Genomic DNA, 22412 nt, shown 5'->3' on the forward strand with positions numbered 1-22412 from the left:
GCCTTTCTAGACGGGCATTACCAGTTTGTAGCTCTTCCCTTTGGGTTAGCTACGGCCCCGAGAATTTTTACAAAGGTTCTGGGCTCACTTCTGGCAGTACTAAGACCGCGAGGCATAGCGGTGGCTCCGTACCTAGACGACATTCTGATACAAGCGTCGAGTTTTCAAAATGCAAAGTCTCATACAGAGAGAGTTCTTGCATTTCTGAGGTCGCATTGGTGGAAAATGAACTTGGAAAAGAGTTCTCTGTTACCACTCACAAGGGTTCCTTTTCTAGGGACTCTGATAGATTCTGTAGAGAAGAAGATTTACCTGACGGAGTCCAGGTTATCAAAGATTCTAAATGCTTGCCGTGTCCTTCATTCCATTCCAAGGCCATCAGTAGCTCAGTGCATGGAAGTGATCGGCTTAATAGTCACGGCTATGGACATAGTGACTTTTGCGCGCCTGCATCTCAGACCGCTGCAATTATGCATGCTAAGTCAGTGGAATGGGGATTATTCAGATCTGTCCCCTCTACTGACTCTGGACCAGGAGGCCAGAGATTCTCTTCTCTGGTGGTTGTCTCCGGTTCATCTGTCCAAAGGAATGACTTTTCGCAGGCCAGATTGGACGATTGTAACAACAGATGCCAGCCTGCTGGGCTGGGGCGCAGTCTGGAACTCCCTGAAGGCTCAGGGATCGTGGACTCAGGAGGAGAAACTCCTCCCAATAAATATTCTGGAGTTAAGAGCAATATTCAATGCTCTTCTAGCTTGGCCTCAGTTAGCAACACTGAGGTTCATCAGATTTCAGTCGGACAACATCACGACTGTGGCTTACATCAACCATCAAGGGGGAACCAGGAGTTCCCTAGCGATGTTAGAAGTCTCCAAGATAATTCACTGGGCAGAGTCTCACTCTTGCCACCTGTCAGCGATCCACATCCCAGGCGTGGAGAACTGGGAGGCGGACTTTCTAAGTCGCCAGACTTTTCATCCGGGGGAGTGGGAACTTCATCCGGAGGTCTTTGCTCACCTAATTCAGATGTTGGGGCAAACCAGAACTGGATCTCATGGCGTCTCGCCAGAACGCCAAGCTTCCTTGTTACGGATCCAGATCCAGGGACCCGGGAGCGGTGCTGGTAGATGCTCTAGCAGCCCCTTGGGTTTTCAAGATGGCTTATGTGTTTCCTCCGTTTCCGTTGCTGCCTCGATTGATTGCCAGAATCAAACAGGAGAGAGCATTGGTGATTCTGATAGCACCTGCGTGGCCACGCAGGACCTGGTATGCAGACCTAGTGGACATGTAGTCCTGTCCTCCATGGTCTCTGCCTCTGAGGCAGGACCTTCTAATTCAGGGTCCTTTCAACCATCCAAGCCTAATTTCTCTGAGACTGACTGCATGGAGATTGAACGCTTGATTCTATCAAAGCGTGGTTTCTCGGAGTCGGTTATTGATACATTAATACAGGCTCGGAAACCTGTTACCAGAAAAATTTACCATAAGATATGGCGTAAATATTTATATTGGTGTGAATCCAAGAGTTACTCATGGAGTAAGGTCAGGATTCCTAGGATATTGTCTTTTCTACAAGAGGGTTTAGAAAAGGGTTTATCTGCTAGTTCCTTAAAGGGACAGATTTCTGCTCTGCCTATTCTTTTACACAAACGTCTGGCAGAAGTTCCAGACGTTCAGGCTTTAGCTAGGATTAAGCCTATGTTTAAGACTGTTGCTCCGCCGTGGAGCTTAAACTTGGTTCTTAAAGTTCTTCAAGGTGTTCCGTTTGAACCCCTTCATTCCATTGATATTAAGCTGTTGTCTTGGAAAGTTCTGTTTTTGGTGGCTATTTCCTCGGCTCGAAGAGTCTCTGAGTTATCTGCCTTACATTGTGATTCTCCTTATCTGATTTTTCATTCAGACAAGGTAGTTCTGCGTACTAAACCTGGGTTTTTACCTAAGATAGTTTCTAACAGGAATATCAATCAAGAGATTGTTGTTCCATCATTATGTCCTAATCCTTCTTCAAAGAAGGAACGTCTTTTGCATAATCTGGACGTAGTCCGTGCCCTGAAGTTCTATTTACAGGCAACTAAAAATTTTCGGCAAACTTCTTCTCTGTTTGTCGTTTATTCTGGACAGAGGAGAGGCCAAAAGGCTTCGGCCACCTCTCTCTCTCTTTTTGGCTCCGTAGCATAATACGTTTAGCCTATGAGACTGCTGGACAGCAGCCCCCTGAAAGAATTACAGCTCATTCCACTAGAGCTGTGGCTTCCACCTGGGCCTTTAAGAATGAGGCCTCTGTTGAACAGATTTGCAAGGCTGCGACTTGGTCTTCATACCTTTTCAAAATTTTCAAAATTTGACACTTTTGCTTCTTCGGAGGCTGTTTTTGGGAGAAAGGTTCTACAGGCAGTGGTTCCTTCTGTTTAAGTGTTCCTGCCTTGTCCCTCTCATCATCCGTGTACTTTAGCTTTGGTATTGGTATCCCATAAGTAATGGATGACCCGTGGACTGACTACACTTAACAAGAGAAAACATAATTTATGCTTACCTGATAAAATTATTTCTCTTGTAGTGTAGTCAGTCCACGGCCCGCCCTGTCTTTAAGGCAGATCTAAATTTTAATTAAAACTCCAGTCACCACTGCACCCTATAGTTTCTCCTTTCTCGTCTTGTTTCGGTCGAATGACTGGATATGACATGTGAGGGGAGGAGCTATATAGCAGCTCTGCTTGGGTGATCCTCTTGCAACTTCCTGTTGGGAAGGAGAATATATCCCATAAGTAATGGATGACCCGTGGACTGACTACACTACAAGAGAAATAAATTTATCAGGTAAGCATAAATTATGTATTTTAATAAATACATATATTTTTTTATGGAAACAACTCTCTGAGGGGATTCATCCTACCTGCCTGCCATCCTGACTAATATTTGAGAGACTAACCTTGCTAACTTCTACAGCCTCCATTGGATCTCTATAGATGGGTGAGCTGACGCACCTCTCCCCAATCTGCCAGCCTGCTTCTACCAGCACATATCTGTGCTCAGCTTAAATTTGAGTACCCATTTGGGAATTTGTTTTAGTGAACACAATGATCTGCACATGTAGTGCCTGTATTTGTGTTTCACTCCCTCTCAGTACTGCAGCACAAAAGAAAAAAAAACTCTAATGTGGATGAGCTGTACACCTGTCCAAATCTACAGCCTGTACCTACTAGCGCATAAGTGTGCTTATGTAATATGTGAGTACCCATTTGGCTTGATCTTTCATTATAATCTTTATATACCTGATGATACCACACATGAGGCGCCCCATCTGTCTTCTTTTATTAACCATGGCCTTGGGTATATTACTGAGTTAAGCATAACTAGATAAATAGGGGGAGGGGGCTATAACTTTTACAGGAGTACTTCTAGGTGGCCCAGACACTTTATACGTGCATAAGCCGTACACAACAGAATACACTAGAAAGGAAAGGGCGTCCGCTAAACTAACTGGCTAAGTAGGCCCATGTTTATTCTCCATCTTTTTATAGCACCTTGCTGGAATTACAGGTAAATTAGACATCAGCTGAATAAGGTGGACCATTCCATCTTAAGTAAAAAACATACCAAAACAGCAAATTCTTCCAATTTTTTATGTCAGGTGAATTTTTAGGCTTGGCACTAAAATTCCTAGGGGTTTGAATGATAAGTTTGAATTTGCATCCTTTCTCTAAAAATAATCTGTATGCCCTCCCATGTGCTTTAGAAATGGCTAGTATATTTATAATACGTATTTGCCTATAGTCTCAAGTCTAGGAGTAATTCATAGGTCTGATGTATGTATATATATATATTAATATATATATATATATATATATATATATATATATATATATATATATATATATATATATATATATAAAAATAAATGTTCAGGGTGATTATGCCAGTCTCCTATCTAACATATTGTAAAAAATTGGAAGAATTAGCTGTTTTGGTATGTTTACTTAAGGTGGAATGGTCCACCTTATTCAGCTGATGTCTAATTAACCTGTAATTCCATCAAGGTGCTATAGAAAGATGGAGAATTCTGGGTAAAAGTATATGCCCTGATGAGGCTCCGGTCTGCACAAGTTGTTGATGGGGTGAAACGTGCGTTGGCATGGGCATGATGTGCATTTATTTCACATGTTAGACACTTGATTGTGTCCCACTATGGTAAAGGACTTTACTTTCTACCACTCGACTTCTATAAAGGTGAACTTTAGCTGCTGGTTTAAATCACTTGGTGGTATTGATTATGAAATATCTCAGGTGCCAATGTATGTATGGCCCCTAGGTGTACGCAAGGAAGTGAATATCTGCGACCCTAGGAAAAGATAAGTTTCGTTTGATTACAGAAAATTCCAAGTAATGGTTCTTACATCTTTGGAAGCCACTGCAGTAAGAATCAACGCTGTATTTTAACTTTGTTTGGGACACAGCACAGGTGAAGCAATTTGCCTGTATTTTCCCATACGTTGATGTTTGAAGATGCTTGCTGCCGCTGTGAGTTTGCGGTATATAATATATCATCTTTGTGGAAGTCTCCTATGATTTTGTTGTTGGAGCAGTGACCCAATCAGCAGAGGGGAGTCGGCGCTGTCTAAACTATGGCAACCAACATATGATACATCCCCCGGTTTGACGTCACGAGAGGAGTCTACTTTGTGTAAGTTATTTTGCCGAAAGCGAAACGCCTGCGGCTTTTGTGGTATGTGAGTACCTGACTTAATAAGTAGCTCGACGTTGCGGTGACTTCGATTCTGGGACGGTTCAGTTCTGGACTATTATTGGAGGTTATCTATGCAATATTTTCTCATATGCTGCATATCAATTGTACTAATTGTGCTATGTATACATTGTAACAATGATTATTATCTGTATCTCAAGGTGTAATAGTTTATAATTCTGTGACAGCAGTACCGTTTAGTACTTGTTTACCGTTTTTAATCAGGTTTATATGTTTTGTATGTATACACACAGTTTGGTGGTTGCTCTGCCTTTTAGAGGGCTAATAAAATGCAAAATGTAGTTATTCCATAATCACGAGTGCTGTATTTATTCCTCTCTTTCAAAGGGTAGTAATGTATATCCATTGTTTAAAATTGTATTCTCTATCTGAATCATGAAAGAAAAATTTGGGCTTTCATGTTCCTTTAAATTGCTTACAAATAACTCGTTTGTCTTGTTATTTGATAAAACTGATTTTGACTGTTAAAACCACCACCTATGCTGAAAATATGAAAATGTTTGTATTCTCTAAAGCAAAGTCATATGAACAATAATCCGCAACAGCTCAGAGGGGTTTGCGAGTGAAAGATACTAAAATGTTCATCTTGAATTGTTCTCTCTAAGTATCAGCCTTTGTGTATAGACAAAAAAAGATAAGGAGAGGTGTAGAGAGAAATAGATAAGGATGTAAGTGCATTTAAACGGGTTGCGTATTTGATGAGCAAAAGTAGCCGTTTCATATGCAGAAATATACTCGTTATACTCTGCAGCTGGTATAACAAGTCATTGGAAACACTTAAAGAGGAAACAGATATTTATGTTCAATGTTCCTTGGTAAAAATCTGTGTATCATTTTAAGATTGATTTAAAGAGTGTTGCACAAATACACAAAATAAATATTACTGTGTGTATTAGATGAACTCATTACCTGTCACTTAGTGACAAAACACTAGTCCAATGCAAACAGAGAATTGCTCTACCAGCTCAGTAGCTTGTCCTATGGTAAGTTAAGCTCAGTAGCTTGTCCTATGGTGAGTTAAGCTCAGTAGCTTTTCCTATGGTGAGTTAAGCTCAGTAGCTTGTCCTATGGTAAGTTAAGCTCAGTAGCTTGTCCTATGGTAAGTTAAGCTCAGTAGCTTGTCCTATGGTAAGTTAAGCTCAGTAGCTTGTCCTATGGTGAGTTAAGCTCAGTAGCTTTTCCTATGGTGAGTTAAGCTCAGTAGCTTGTCCTATGGTGAGTTAAGCTCAGTAGCTTGTCCTATGGTGAGTTAAGCTCAGTAGCTTGTCCTATGGTGAGTTAAGCTCAGTAGCTTGTCCTATGGTGAGTTAAGCTCAGTAGCTTGTCCTATGGTGAGTTAAGCTCAGTAGCTTGTCCTATGGTGAGTTACTTCTTTTAGCCCAGTTGTGCTTTTCAGAGTGTAGATCAGTCTGATCCCACCTAGTAAGGTCAGTCCAGCCCCGAGGTAGCAGGCAAATGACAACCCCAGACAATCGTTTCCGCATCAGTGAGGTGCAGCCATATTTCTCTAAGCCCATTGTGCAAGGAGTCCACTTCTGGTTTCCCCCATCACCCTTAGGGAGACGTCCCCAGGGTCATACTACAAATACACACAGAAAGAGAAGCAGTCTGCCAGGAATGAACAGCTCATTAGATGTTTTATGGCGAGTTAGCACCCAGGAGCAGCCTCTGTTAGCACAGTTGTGTTTTTCACAGAGGAGAACATTCCTGAAGTCTATCAGTCTGATCCTGCCTAGTAAGGTCAGCCCCGAAATATCCGGCACTCCTCCTCTGAACAGTCATGTCATTTTGGTAATGTCACTAGTTTTATTGCACCAATTTAACTCTTGTCATGTCTGCAATTATATGTGAGAATGATTCAAAAGTACCCCCTTAGGCAAGTGTATACACATTTATTAAAGGGACAGTAAAGTCAACATTAATCTTACTCTTCAATAAAAGATGCCAAGGGAACAAAGCAAATTTGATAACACAAGTAAATTGGAAAGTTGTTTAAAATTGCTGCTCTATCCGAATCATGAAAGTTTATTTTTGACTTTACTGTCCCTTTTATGTCCTCTGCACTAAAATATTCTGTACATCTCCCTCTGTGCAAAATGTTTGTGTCGCTATTTGATTGCATCATTTTATTTTGTATTTTATTTCTTTAGAGCTTTAATTCCTTTGTGTCCTTTTTACCATTCTGTGCTTGTCACAACTCAAATAAAAATAAAATTGGTGTTTGTTTGAAAACAAATATCCTGATATTAATTGTGAAACTAATCCTGCTGCTAACACACAGTATTCTCACAAAACACACTGCAAACCCAGAGGAGGGATCCTGGTTATTTTTCCCTTGAGGATACATTAGGCTTACAAACTGACTGTATGTTCAGCCTTTTAACCTCACTGCCTGAAGCCTGGTTTCCATTGAGGTGGTAAAGTTTGGAAACTGCTGATAATATAAAAATTCTTCATAGATTTTGATGTAGATAAATGTTTAAACTTTACCAACTCCATGGAAACCTGGCCTGAGAGGGCTGTTGTGCTGAACATCTCTGTCTGGCAGCCCAGGGGCACATAGTTTTATAGGCTGCAGTTGGTTCCTTCTAGACACGTTCATTTTACTCCTCCATGTTTTAATGGTTGTGTCGTTAGACTTGCATCATTGTATAACTGAGTAGTAATTTCACATATAAGTGTATTCTGCAAGCCTCAGTCAGGTGAGAACTAGACCTGACACTCTTCTGTGTCCCTGCAGGGAACTCGCAGATGGGAGCCACCATAGTGGATGCGCTGGACACACTATACATCATGGGGTTGTTGGAAGAGTTCAGAGATGGGCAGGAGTGGGTACAAAACAGCCTGGACTTCAGTGTGGTGAGTGGTTTTGCTGTACGTCGCTCATCTGTCCTTCCCTCTATAACTGTATGTAACTTGCCTGTCCATACCATAGGGGTTGTTCTAGCAGATATCTCTATTAATTAATTATTTTCATCTGATTGTCTTGCAATACCCTGTCCCTTGACCCTGGCCTTTGACGCTCTCTATTTGCATTTTTTTTCTATAACCCCATCCCTGTTTTATCTGCGTCTAATAAGTTTTCTTTATGACCACATGATATTCTCTGTTTATTACCTTCTACTTTGTTACCTGAATCTTTCTCTCCTCTATTCAGCTTACCTCACCGCAACACTTCTTTACTTTGCTCACTTCAGAAACCAGTTTATAAAACGTTTATCCCGGCCTACAGGCCGATGAACGCGATCCGAACCAACCACAAGCTTTACAGGGGCAGTCTACTTAATTTTTCTTAAAAGATAGATTATGCCTTTACTACCCATTCTCCAGCTTTGCATTAACAACATTATTATATTAAGATACTTTATAACCTCTAAGTTTGCCTGTTTGTAAGCACTGCAGGCCGCCCCTTATATCAGGGCTTTTTAAATCTTGCACAGCAGCCAGACTGTGCTAGTTCATGTGTGCCATATAGATAACATTGTGCTCACTGCCGTGGAATATGTTAATGGTTATGCAAGAACCAGTAATAGCTTCATACAAGGTTGGAAAACGGCACACCTCTTCTTAATTTAGATGGCATAGAATAAAAGACTTGCCAAGTCCTCTTATCCAAACAGCAACACAGTGACTCCAGACTCCAATCTGGCAAGAAAAAAGACCTTTATTCTTTACATGGGGTCCAGAGAAAACACAAATACGTTTCAGGCCTTTACTATGCCCTTAGTCATGTATACTTACATGACTAGGGGCCTAGTAAAGGCCTTAAACGTTGTATTTTTTTCCCTCATGTATACTTACATGACTAGGGGGCTAGTAAAGGCCTGAAACGTTGTATTTCTCTTGCAAGGTGTATCCAGTCCACAGATTCATCATTTACTTGTGGGATATTCTCATTCCCTACAGGAAGTAGCAATGAGAGCACACAGCAAAGCTGTCCATATAGCTCCCCCTCTAGCTCCACCCCCCAGTCATTCTCTTTGCTGGCTCTAAGCACTAGGGTCTCTCTCGGGAGTGTAAAGTGAATGTGGTGTTAGAATTGTAGTTTTATTATCTTCAATCAAAAGTTTGTTATTTTAAATGGTACTGGTTGGTACTATTTACTCTCTAGCAGAAAAGTGATGAAGATTTCTGCTGAGAGGAAAATGATTTTAGCATGTTGTAACTAAAATCCACTGCTGTTCCCACACAGGACTTAGGAGTACCAGAAAACTTCAGTTGGGGGAACAGTTTGCAGGGTGATCTGCAATAAGGTATGTTCAGTCATTTATTTCTAGACAAGACTGAGATAATGCTAGAAGACTGACAATATCCCCATGAGGGGAGGGTAAGCTATGTTCACAGACTTAGTAAGGAATTGAATTGCTTACATAATAGGGCTAATATACTGGTTGACACTTATTCAGGGCAATCGATTGTTTGGCTAAGGAAAAATCGTTTTGCAAGACACTTTGAAAGCCCTTTTGGGTTTTTTTCTGGGGTTATTCCACATGGCTGTATTTTAGTCACTTGGGAGTGATTTACTAAGCCTCACAGCTCCGGCGTAGAGTGGGAGGGGCCTAATTGCCTCAGATGCAGCACTTAGAATTGCAGATAAGTTCATGCTGTTTCACATGGAGGGTCCTGCTGATGTTTGAGGGCCTAAAAGAAGCTATATTTCCCCCAAATCTGATCACTAAGGGAAGGTAGGGCCACAGCAAGGCTGTGGCAAGGTGCTGTAGTGATTTAACCAGGTGTTGGCTTTAGGCTGCTCCGGTTTGGGCATTAAGGGGTTAATCGTTTTGAAACTTGGGGTGCAATTTTATTAAGGCTTTAGCTACATACTGTGAACATTTCAGAAAGATTGCTGCATTTTTCACCGTTTTGTAAAATTGTGTGCTCTTTTTATCTCTTAAAGGCACAGTAACATTTTTTTCAAATTGTGTTTTTTATTTGATTAAAGTGATTCCAAGCCTGTTTGTGTACTCTACTAGTCTGTTAAACATGTCTAACACTAAGGAAAATCCTTGTTCAATGTGTTTAGAAGCCATGGTGGAACCCCCTCTCAGAATGTGTCCCACTTGTACTGATATGTCTATACACTTTAAAGATCATATTGTTGCACTTAAGAATGTGGCCCAAGATGATTCTCAGACTGAAGGTAACAAGGGTAGCCCGTCTGCCTCTCCCCAAGTGTCACAACCAGTTATGCCCGCGCAAGTGACGCCTAGTACCTCTAGTGCGTCTAACCCTTTTACATTACAAGACATAGCGGCAGTCATGGATAATTCTCTTACAGCCTTCTTATCTAAACTGCCCGTGTTACCTGCAAAGCGTGATAGCTCCGTTTTAAGAACAGATTATGAGCATTCTGACGCTTTGGTAGCCGTATCCGATATACCCTCACAACGCTCTGAAGTGGGAGCGAGGGATTTGATGTCTGAGGGAGAAGTCTCTGATTCAGGAAGGGTTCCTCCCCAGACAGATTCAGATACTTTGGCTTTTAAATTTAAACTAGAACACCTCCGTGTTTTACTTAGGGAGGTATTAGCTACTCTGGATGACTGTGACCCTTTAGTGATCCCAAAGAAATTGGGACGCGTTTCCGGTCCCTAAGAGGATTGCGGATATCGTTACTAGGGAGTGGGATAGGCCAGGTGTCCCTTTTGTCCCCCCTCCTGTTTTTAAGAAAATGTTCCCCATATCTGACCCCATGCGGGACTCCTGGCAGATGGTCCCTAAGGTGGAGGGGGCTGTTTCTACACTAGCTAAACGCACAACCATACCAATTGAAGACAGTTGTGCTTTTAAAGACCCTATGGATAAAAAAATAGAGGGTTTACTTAAGAAAATTTTTGTTCAACAAGGTTTTCTTCTCCAACCTATTGCCTGCATTATTCCTGTAACTACTGCAGCTGCTTTCTGGTTTGAGGCGCTGGAAGACTCGCTCCAGACGGAGACCTCATATGAGGAAATTATGGATAGAATTAAGGCTCTAAAGCTAGCTAATTCTTTTATCACTGACGCCGCTTTCCAAATAGCTAAGTTAGCGGCGAAAAATTCAGGTTTCACCATTTGGCGCGCAGGGCGCTATGGCTAAAGTGCTGGTCGGCCGATGTGTCTAAATCCAAGCTTTTGAACATTCCTTTCAAAGGGAAGACCCTATTCGGGCCTGAATTGAAAGAGATTATTTCAGATATCACCGGGGGAAAAGACCATGCTCTCCCTCAGGACAAAGCCTTTAAAACAAAGAACAAAGCTAATTTTCGTTCCTTTCGCAATTTCAGGAACGGCCTGCTTCATCCTCTCCGGCTGCAAAGCAAGAGGGTAACGCTTCACAGCCCAAGGCAAACTGGAAACCTTACCAGGGCTGCAATAAGGAAAAACAGGCCAAAAAGCCTGCAGCTGCCACCAAGACAGCATGAAGGGGTAGCCCCCGATCTGGGACCGGATCTAGTAGGGGGCAGACTCTTTTTCGCTCAGGCCTGGGCAAGAGATGTACACGATCCTTAGGCATTAGAGATTGTAGCCCAGGGATACCTTCTAGAATTCAAGGACTCTCCTCCAAGGGGAAGGTTCCACATTTCTCGTCTGTCTACAGATCAGACAAAGAAAGAGGAGTTTTTACGCTGTGTAGAAGATCTACATACAATGGGAGTGATCTACCCAGTTCCAATTGCAGAACAAGGACTGGGGTTCCCAAAAAAAGAAGGAACTTTCAGACCAATCCTGGATTTCAAAATTCTAAACAAATTCCTCAGAGTCCCATCATTCAAGATGGAGACCATTCGGACAATCTTACCAATGATCCAGGAGGGTCAATATATGACTACCGTGGATCTATAGGATGCGTATCTGCACATTCCTATCCACAAAGATCATCACCAGTTTCTCAGGTTCGCATTTCTGGACAAGCATTTTCAGTTTGTGGCTCTTCCTTTTGGGTTGGCCACTGCTCCCAGAATTTTCACAAAGGTGCTAGGGTCCCTCCTGGCGGTTCTAAGACCGCGGGGCATAGCAGTGGCGCCTTACCTAGACGACATCTTAATTCAGGCATCAACTTTCCAAAGAACAAAGTCTCACACAGAGATTGTATTGGCCTTTCTGAGGTCTCACAGGTGGAAGGTGAACATCAAAAAGAGTTCTCTCTCCCCCCTCACAAGAGTTCCATTCTTAGGGACCCTCATAGACTTGGTAGAAATTAAAATATTTCTGACGGAGGTCAGAAAGCTAAAACTCTTAACTACTTGCCGAGCTCTTTATTCCATTCTTCGGCCATCTGTGGCTCAGTGCATGGAGACAATCGGACTAATGGTTGCGGCAATGGACATAGTCCCTTTTGCTCGGATACACCTCAGACCACTGCAACTCTGCATGCTCAAACAGTGGAATGGGGATTATGCAGATTTGTCTCCTCAAATTCAGTTGGACTAGGAGACCAAAGATTCTCTTCTCTGGTGGTTGTCTCAGGATCACCTGTCTCAAGGAATATGTTTCCGCAGGCCAGAGTGGATCATCGTAACGACCGATTTTAGGCTGGGGTGCGGTCTGGGACTCCCTGAAAGCTCAGGGCTTATGGTCTTGGAAAGAAACTCTTCTCCCGATAAACATTCTGGAACTGAGGGTGATATTCAACGCTCTTCAGGCATGGCCTCAACTAGCGGCGGCCAAATTCATCAGATTTCAGTCGGACAACATCACGACTGTAGCTTACGTCAATCATCAGGGGGGAACAAAGAGTTCCCTAGCGATGACGGAAGTATCCAAAATAATCAGGTGGGTGAAGGATCACTCCTGCCATCTTTCAGCAATTCACATCCCAGGAGTAGACAACTGGGAGGCGGATTTTCTAAGTCTTCAGACTTTTCACCCGGGGGAGTGGGAACTCCACCCGGAGGTATTTGCTCAGCTATGGGGCACCAGAGCTGGATCTGATGGCGTCCCATCAGAACACCAAACTTCCTCTCTACGGGTCCAGGTCCCGGGATCCCAAGGCGGTATTGATAGATGCTCTAGCAGCGCCTTGGTCCTTCAATCTGGCTTATATTTTTCCACCGTTTCCTCTCCTCCCGCGTCTGGTTGCCAGAATCAAGCAGGAGAAGGCTTCAGTGATTCTGATAGCGCCTGCGTGGCCACGCAGGACTTGGTATGCAGACCTAGTGGACATGTCATCTGTCCCACCATGGACACTGCCAATGAGGCAGGATCTTCTAATACAGGGTCCGTTCAAGCATCCAAATTTAGTTTCTCTACGTCTGACTGCTTGGAGATTGAACGCTTAATTCTATCAAAGCGTGGGTTCTCTAAGTCAGTTATAGATACTCTGATTCAGGCTAGAAAGCCTGTCACCAGGAAAATCTACCATAAGATATGGCGGAAATATCTTTGTTGGTGTGAATCCAAGGGCTACTCATGGAGTAAGATTAGGATTCCCAGGATATTGTCCTTTCTCCAAGAAGGACTGGAGAAAGGATTGTCAGCTAGTTCCTTAAAAGGACAAATATCTGCTTTGTCTATCCTGTTACACAAGCGTCTGGCAGAGGTACCAGACGTTCAAGCGTTTGCTCAGGCTTTAGCCAGAATCAAGCCTGTCTACAATCCTGTGGCTCCGCCATGGAGTTGGAATCTAGTTCTTTCAGTTCTTCAAGGGGTTCCGTTTGAACCTTTACATTCCATAGACATTAAGTTCTTATCTTGGAAAGTTTTGTTTTTTGATAGCTATCTCTTCTGCTCGAAGAGTTTCAGAATTATCTGCCTTACAGTGTGATTCACCTTACCTGGTGTTCCATGCAGATAAGGTAGTTTTGCGTACCAAGCCTGGTTTTCTTCCTAAAGTTGTTTCTAACAAGAATATTAACCAGGAAATAGTTGTTCCTTCTCTGTGTCCTAATCCATCCTCGAAGAAGGAACATCTATTACACAATCTTGATGTAGTTCGTGCTTTAAAGTTCTATTTACAAGCAACTAAGGATTTCAGACAAACATTTTCCTTGTTTGTTATCTATTCTGGTAAGAGGAGAGGTCAGAAAGCGACTGCTACCTCTCTTTACTTTTGGCTGAAAAGCATCATCCGTTTGGCCTATGAGACTACTGGCCAGCAGCCTCCTGAAATAATTACTGCTCATTCTACCAGAGCAGTGGCTTCCACATGGGCTTTCAAAAATGAGGCTTCTGTTGAACAGATTTGTAAGGCAGGGACTTGGTCTTCACTGCATACTTTTGCCAAATTTTACAAATTCGATACTTTTGCTTCTTCGGAGGCTATTTTTGGGAGAAAGTTTTTGCAAGCAGTGGTGTCTTCCGTTTAAGGTACCTGTCTTGTTCCCTCCCTTCATCCGTGTCCTAAAGCTTTGGTATTGGTATCCCACAAGTAAAGGATGAATACGTGGACTGGATACACCTTGCAAGAGAAAACAGAATTTATGCTTACCTGATAAAGTACTTTCTCTTGCGGTGTATCCAGTCCACGACCCGCCCTGGCATTTAAGTCAGTTAAAAAAATTTTTTTGTTTAAACTACAGTCACCACTGCACCCTATGGTTTCTCCTTTTTCTTCCTAACCTTTGGCCGAATGACTGAGGGGTGGAGCTAGAGGGGGAGCTATATGGACAGCTTTGCTGTGTGCTCTCTTTGCTACTTCCTGTAGGGAATGAGAATATCCCACAAGTAAAGGATGAATCCGTGGACTGGCTACACCGCAAGAGAAAGTAATTTATCAGGTAAGCATAAATTCTGTTTTTTGTTTTCTCATGTATACTTACATGACTAGCGGGCTAGTAAAGGCCTGAAACGTATTTTTGTTTTCTCATGTATACTTACATGACTAGCGGGCTAGTAAAGGCCTGAAACGTTGTATTTCTGTTTCTCTTGTTAAGTGTATCCAGTCCACGAATCATCCAGTACTTGTGGGATATTCTCCTTCCCAACAGGAAGTTGCAAGCGGATCACCCACAGCAGAGCTGCTATATAGCTCCTCCCCTCACTGCCATATCCAGTCATTCTCTTGCAACTCTCAACAAAGATGGACGTAGTACGAGGAGAGTGGTGTATTATAGTTAGTTTTTTTAACTTCAATCAAAAGTTTGTTATTTTTAAATGGTACCGGAGTGTACTATTTCATCTCAGGCAGCATTAGAAGAAGAATCTGCCTGTGCTTTCTATGTTCTTAGCAGAAGTAACTAAGATCCACTGCCGTTCTCACATATTCTGAGGAGTGAGGTAACTTCAGAGGGGGAATGGCGTGTAGGTTTTCCTGCAATAAGGTATGTGCAGTTAACATATTTCTAGGGATGGAATTTGCTAGAAAAATGCTGCTGATACCGGATTAATGTAAGTTAAGCCTTAAATGCAGTGATAGCGACTGGTATCAGGCTTATTAACAGAGATACATACTCTTATAAAGGTGTAATATAAAACGTTTGCTGGCATGTTAATCGTTTTTATATATGTTTGGTGACAAAACTTATTGGGGCCTAGTATTTTTCCACATGGCTGGCTTGATTTTTGCCTAGAAACAGTTTCCTGAGGCTTTCCACTGTTGTAATATGTGTGGGAGGGGCCTATTTCTGTGCAGCTAGAATTACAGACTGAGACACTCTGCTTCCTTCTGCATGATACAAGACATCTCTTTAGGGCTCAAAAGGCTTCAAAGTTGTGTTTGAGGAGGGTAACAACCACAGTAGACTGTAGCAGTTGTTGTGACTGTTTAAAAAACGTTTTTGTCATTTATTATTCCGTTTTTGGTATTAAGGGGTTAATCATCCATTTGCAAGTGGGTGCAATGCTCTGCTGACTTGTTACCTTTTTTCACTGTTATTTCAAATTTTGTCAAAATTTGTTTCTCTTAAAGGCACAGTAACGTTTTTTATATTGCTTGTTAACTTGCTTTAAAGTGTTTTCCAAGCTTGCTAGTCTCATTGCTAGTCTGTACAAACATGTCTGAAACAGAGGATACTTGTTCATTATGTTTAAAAGCCATGGTGGAGCCCCATAGGAGAATGTGTACTAAATGTATTGATTTCACCTTAAACAGTAAAGATCAGTCTTTATCTATAAAAGAATTGTCACCAGAGGGGTCTGCCGAGGGGGAAGTTATGCCGACTAACTCTCCCCACGTGTCGGACCCTTCGCCTCCCGCTCAAGGGATGCACGCTAATATGGCGCCAAGTACATCAGGGACGCCCATAGCGATTACTTTGCAGGACATGGCTGCAATCATGGATAAATCCCTGTCAGAGGTATTATCCAGATTGCCTGAATTGAGAGGCAAGCGCGATAGCTCTGGGGTTAGATGAGATACAGAGCGCGTAGATGCTGTAAGAGCCATGTCTGATACTGCGTCACAATATGCAGAACCTGAGGACGGAGAGCTTCAGTCTGTGGGTGACGTCTCTGAATCGGGGAGACCTGATTCAGAGATTTCTAATTTTAAATTTAAGCTTGAGAACCTCCGTGTATTGCTTGGGGAGGGATTAGCTGCTCTGAATGACTGTGACACAATTGCAGTGCCAGAGAAATTGTGTAGGCTGGATAAATACTATGCAGTGCCGGTGAGTACTGATGTTTTTCCAATACCTAAAAGGCTTACAGAAATTATTAGTAAGGAGTGGGATAGGCCCGGTGTGCCCTTTTCCCCACCTCCTATATTTAGAAAAATGTTTCCAATAGATGCCACTACACGGGACTTATGGCAGACAGTCCCTAAGGTGGAGGGAGCAGTTTCTACTTTAGCAAAGCGTACCACTATCCCGGTTGATGACAGTTGTGCTTTTTCAAATCCAATGGATACAAAATTAGAGGGTTACCTTAAGAAAATGTTTATTCAACAAGGTTTTATTTTACAGCCCCTTGCATGCATTGCGCCTGCCACTGCTGCGGCGGCATTCTGGTTTGAGGCCCTGGAAGAGGCCATCCATACAGCTCCATTGACTGAAATTGTTGACAAGCTTAGAACTCTTAAGCTAGCTAACTCATTTGTTTCTGATGCCATTGTTCATTTGACTAAACTAACGGCTAAGATTTTCGGATTCGCCATCCAGGCGCGTAGGGCGCTATGGCTCAAATCCTGGTCAGCTGATGTGACTTCAAAGTCTAAATTACTCAACATTCCTTTCAAGGGGCAGACCTTATTCGGGCCTGGTTTGAAAGAAATTATTGCTGACATTACTGGAGGTAAGGGTCATACCCTTCCTCAGGACAGGGCCAAATCAAAGGCCAAACAGTCTAATTTTCGTGCCTTTCGAAATTTCAAGGCAGGTGCAGCATCAACTTCCTCTGCTTCAAAACAAGAGGGAACTTTTGCTCAATCCAGGCAGGCCTGGAAACCTAACCAGTCCTGGAACAAGGTCAAGCAGGCCAGAAAGCCTGCTGCTGCCTCTAAGACAGCATGAAGGAGCGGCCCCCTATCCGACGACGGATCTGGTAGGGGGCAGACTCTCTCTCTTCGGGCGTTGGAGATCATATCTCAGGGATATCTTCTGGACTTCAAAGCTTCTCCTCCACAAGGGAGATTTCACCTTTCAAGATTATCTGCAAACCAGATAAAGAAAGAGGCATTCCTAAGCTGCGTACAAGATCTCCTTTTAATGGGAGTGATCCATCCAGTTCCGCGGTCGGAACAAGGACAGGGGTTTTATTCAAATCTGTTTGTGGTTCCCAAAAAAGAGGGAACCTTCAGACCAATTTTGGATTTAAAGATCCTAAACAAATTCCTCAGAGTTCCGTCATTCAAGATGGAAACTATTCGAACCATTTTACCCATGATCCAAGAGGGTCAGTACATGACCACAGTGGACTTAAAGGATGCCTACCTTCACATTCCGATTCACAAGAATCATCATCAGTTCCTGAGGTTTGCCTTTCTAGACAGGCATTACCAATTTGTAGCTCTTCCATTCAGGTTGGCTACAGCCCCAAGAATTTTTACAAAGGTTCTGGGCTCTGTTCTGGCGGTCCTAAGACCGCGAGGCATAGCGGTGGCTCCTTACCTGGACGACATCCTGATACAGGCGTCAAGCTTTCAAATTGCCAAATCTCATACAGAGATAGTTCTGGCATTCCTGAGGTTGCATGGGTGGAAAGTGAACGAAGAAAAGAGTTCTCTATCTCCTCTCACAAGGGTTTCCTTCCTAGGGACTCTTATAGATTCTGTAGAAATGAAAATTTACGTGACGGAGTCCAGGTTATCAAAACTTCTAAATGCTTGCCGTATTCTTCACTCCATTCCGCGCCCCACGGTGGCTCAGTGCATGGAAGTAATCGGCTTAATGGTAGCGGCGATGGACATAGTGCCATTCGCGCGCCTGCATCTCAGACCGCTGCAATTATGCATGCTCAGTCAGTAGAATGGGGATTACACAGATTTGTCCCCTCTACTAAATCTGGATCAGGAAACCAGAGATTCTCTTCTCTGGTGGTTATCTCTGGCCCATCTGTCCAAGGGTATGACCTTTCGCAGACCAGATTGGACAATTGTAACAACAGATGCCATGACTAGGGGCCTAGTAAAGGCCTGAAACGTTGTATTTTTGTTTTCTCATGTATACTTACATGACTAGGGGCCTAGTAAAGGCCTGAAACATTGTATTTTTGTTTTCTCATGTATACTTACATGACTAAAGGCCTAGTAAAGGCCTGAAACGTTGTATTTTTGTTTTCTCATGTATACTTACATGACTAAGGGCCTAGTAAAGGCCTGAAACGTTGTATTTTTGTTTTCTCATGTATACTTACATGACTAGGGGCCTAGTAAAGGCCTAATACGTTGTATTTCTGTTTTCTCATGTATACTTACATGACTAGGTGCCTAGTAAAGGCCTAATACGTCGTATTTTTGTTTTCTCATGTATACTTACATGACTAGGTGCCTAGTAAAGGCCTAATACGTCGTATTTTTGTTTTCTCATGTATGCTTACATGACTAGGGGCCTAGTAAAAGCCTGAAACGTTGTATTTCTGTTTTCTCATGTATACTTACATGACTAGGTGCCTAGTAAAGGCCTGAAACGTTGTATTTCTCCAACATAGGTGTGTCCGGTCCACGGCGTCATCCTTACTTGTGGGATATTCTCTTCCCCAACAGGAAATGGCAAAGAGCCCAGCAAAGCTGGTCACATGATCCCTCCTAGGCTCCGCCTACCCCAGTCATTCTCTTTGCCGTTGTACAGGCAACATCTCCACGGAGATGGCTTAGAGTTTTTTAGTGTTTAACTGTAGTTTTTATTATTCAATCAAGAGTTTGTTATTTTAAAATAGTGCTGGTATGTACTATTTACTCAGAAACAGAAAAGAGATGAAGATTTCTGTTTGTATGAGGAAAATGATTTTAGCAACCGTTACTAAAATCCATGGCTGTTCCACACAGGACTGTTGAGAGGAATTAACTTCAGTTGGGGGAACAGTGAGCAGTCTCTTGCTGCTTGAGGTATGACACATTCTAACAAGACGATGTAATGCTGGAAGCTGTCATTTTCCCTATGGGATCCGGTAAGCCATGTTTATTAAGATAGTAAATAAGGGCTTCACAAGGGCTTATTAAGACTGTAGACTTTTTCTGGGCTAAATCGATTCATTATTAACACATATTTAGCCTTGAGGAATCATTTAATCTGGGTATTTTGATTATATCGGCAGGCACTGTTTTAGACACCTTATTCTTTAGGGGCTTTCCCAAATCATAGGCAGAGCCTCATTTTCGCGCCGGTGTTGCGCACTTGTTTTTGAGAGGCATGACATGCAGTCGCATGTGTGAGGAGCTCTGATACATAGAAAAGACTTTCTGAAGGCGTCATTTGGTATCGTATTCCCCTTTGGGCTTGGTTGGGTCTCAGCAAAGCAGATACCAGGGACTGTAAAGGGGTTTAAGTTAAAAACGGCTCCGGTTCCGTTATTTTAAGGGTTAAAGCTTCCAAATTTGGTGTGCAATACTTTTAGGGCTTTAAGACACTGTGGTGAAATTTTGGTGAATTTTGAACAATTCCTTCATATTTTTTCGCAATTGCAGTAATAAAGTGTGTTCAGTTTAAAATTTAAAGTGACAGTAACGGTTTTATTTTAAAACGTTTTTTGTACTTTGTTATCAAGTTTATGCCTGTTTAACATGTCTGAACTACCAGATAGACTGTGTTCTGAATGTGGGGAAGCCAGAGTTCCTTCTCATTTAAATAAATGTGATTTATGTGACAATGACAATGATGCCCAAGATGATTCCTCAAGTGAGGGGAGTAAGCATGGTACTGCATCATTCCCTCCTTCGTCTACACGAGTCTTGCCCACTCAGGAGGCCCCTAGTACATCTAGCGCGCCAATACTCCTTACTATGCAACAATTAACGGCTGTAATGGATAATTCTGTCAAAAACATTTTAGCCAAAATGCACACTTATCAGCGTAAGCGCGACTGCTCTGTTTTAGATACTGAAGAGCATGACGACGCTGATAATAATGGTTCTGAAGGGCCCCTAAACCAGTCTGAGGGGGCCAGGGAGGTTTTGTCTGAGGGAGAAATTACTGATTCAGGGAACATTTCTCAACAAGCTGAACCTGATGTGATTACGTTTAAATTTAAGTTGGAACATCTCCGCATTCTGCTTAAGGAGGTATTATCCACTCTGGATGATTGTGACAAGTTGGTCATCCCAGAGAAACTATGTAAAATGGACAAGTTCCTAGAGGTCCCGGGGCTCCCAGAAGCTTTTCCTATACCCAAGCGGGTGGCGGACATTGTAAATAAAGAATGGGAAAGGCCCGGTATTCCTTTCGTCCCTCCCCCCATATTTAAAAAATTGTTTCCTATGGTCGACCCCAGAAAGGACTTATGGCAGACAGTCCCCAAGGTCGAGGGAGCGGTTTCCACTTTAAACAAACGCACCACTATACCCATAGAAGATAGTTGTGCTTTCAAAGATCCTATGGATAAAAAATTAGAAGGTTTACTTAAAAAGATGTTTGTTCAGCAGGGTTACCTTCTACAACCAATTTCATGCATTGTCCCTGTCGCTACAGCCGCGTGTTTCTGATTCGATGAGCTGGTAAAGGCGGTCGATAGTGATTCTCCTCCTTATGAGGAGATTATGGACAGAATCAATGCTCTCAAATTGGCTAATTATTTCACCCTAGACGCCACTTTGCAATTGGCTAGGTTAGCGGCTAAGAATTCTGGCTTTGCTATTGTGGCGCGCAGAGCGCTTTGGTTGAAATCTTGGTCAGCTGATGCGTCTTCCAAGAACAAGCTACTTAACATTCCTTTCAAGGGGAAAACGCTGTTTGGCCCTGACTTGAAAGAGATTATCTCTGATATCACTGGGGGTAAGGGCCACGCCCTTCCTCAGGATCGGCCTTTCAAGGCCAAAAATAAACCTAATTTTCGTCCCTTTCGTAGAAACGGACCAGCCCAAAGTGCTACGTCCTCTAAGCAAGAGGGTAATACTTCTCAAGCCAAGCCAGCTTGGAGACCAATGCAAGGCTGGAACAAGGGAAAGCAGGCCAAAAAACCTGCCACTGCTACCAAGACAGCATGAAATGTTGGCCCCCGATCCGGAACCGGATCTGGTGGGGGGCAGACTCTCTCTCTTCGCTCAGGCTTGGGCAAGAGATGTTCTGGATCCTTGGGCGCTAGAAATAGTCTCCCAAGGTTATCTTCTGGAATTCAAGGGGCTTCCCCCAAGGGGGAGGTTCCACAGGTCTCAGTTGTCTTCAGACCACATAAAAAGACAGGCATTCTTACGTTGTGTAGAAGACCTGTTAAAAATGGGAGTGATTCATCCTGTTCCATTAGGAGAACAAGGGATGGGGTTCTACTCCAATCTGTTCATAGTTCCCAAAAAAGAGGGAACGTTCAGACCAATCTTAGATCTCAAGATCTTAAACAAGTTTCTCAAGGTTCCATCGTTCAAAATGGAAACCATTCGAACAATTCTTCCTTCCATCCAGGAAGGTCAATTCATGACCACGGTGGATTTAAAGGATGCGTATCTACATATTCCTATCCACAAGGAACATCATCGGTTCCTAAGGTTCGCATTCCTGGACAAGCATTACCAGTTCGTGGCGCTTCCTTTCGGATTAGCCACTGCTCCAAGGATTTTCACAAAGGTACTAGGGTCCCTTCTAGCTGTGCTAAGACCAAGGGGCATTGCTGTAGTACCTTACTTGGACGACATTCTGATTCAAGCGTCGTCTCTTCCTCAAGCAAAGGCTCACACGGACATCGTCCTGGCCTTTCTCAGATCTCACGGATGGAAAGTGAACGTGGAAAAGAGTTCTCTATCTCCGTCAACAAGGGTTCCCTTCTTGGGAACAATAATAGACTCTTTAGAAATGAGGATTTTTCTGACAGAGGCCAGAAAAACAAAACTTCTAGACTCTTGTCGGATACTTCATTCCGTTCCTCTTCCTTCCATAGCGCAGTGCATGGAAGTGATAGGTTTGATGGTAGCGGCAATGGACATAGTTCCTTTTGCGCGCATTCATCTAAGACCATTACAACTGTGCATGCTCAGTCAGTGGAATGGGGACTATACAAACTTGTCTCCGAGGATACAAGTAAATCAGAGGACCAGAGACTCACTCCGTTGGTGGCTGTCCCTGGACAACCTGTCACAAGGGATGACCTTCCGCAGACCAGAGTGGGTCATTGTCACGACCGACGCCAGTCTGATGGGCTGGGGCGCGGT

The 22412-nt window shown here is 43.0% G+C and overlaps 1 protein-coding gene across 2 annotated transcripts in view; it reads left to right on the forward strand.

The window, feature by feature from the left end:
• The window catches only part of MAN1A2 (mannosidase alpha class 1A member 2), a 354032-nt gene that overhangs the window by 258694 nt on the left and 72926 nt on the right, over positions 1–22412 (forward strand). For both annotated transcript variants that reach the window (XM_053705763.1, XM_053705764.1), the window contains one exon: positions 7503–7621. In XM_053705763.1, the coding sequence (XP_053561738.1) occupies positions 7503–7621 (119 nt within the window). The remainder of the gene's footprint in view (positions 1–7502; positions 7622–22412) is intronic.

The sequence above is a fragment of the Bombina bombina genome, chromosome 3 (assembly GCF_027579735.1).
Source record: "Bombina bombina isolate aBomBom1 chromosome 3, aBomBom1.pri, whole genome shotgun sequence".
Lineage (NCBI taxonomy): Eukaryota > Metazoa > Chordata > Amphibia > Anura > Bombinatoridae > Bombina > Bombina bombina.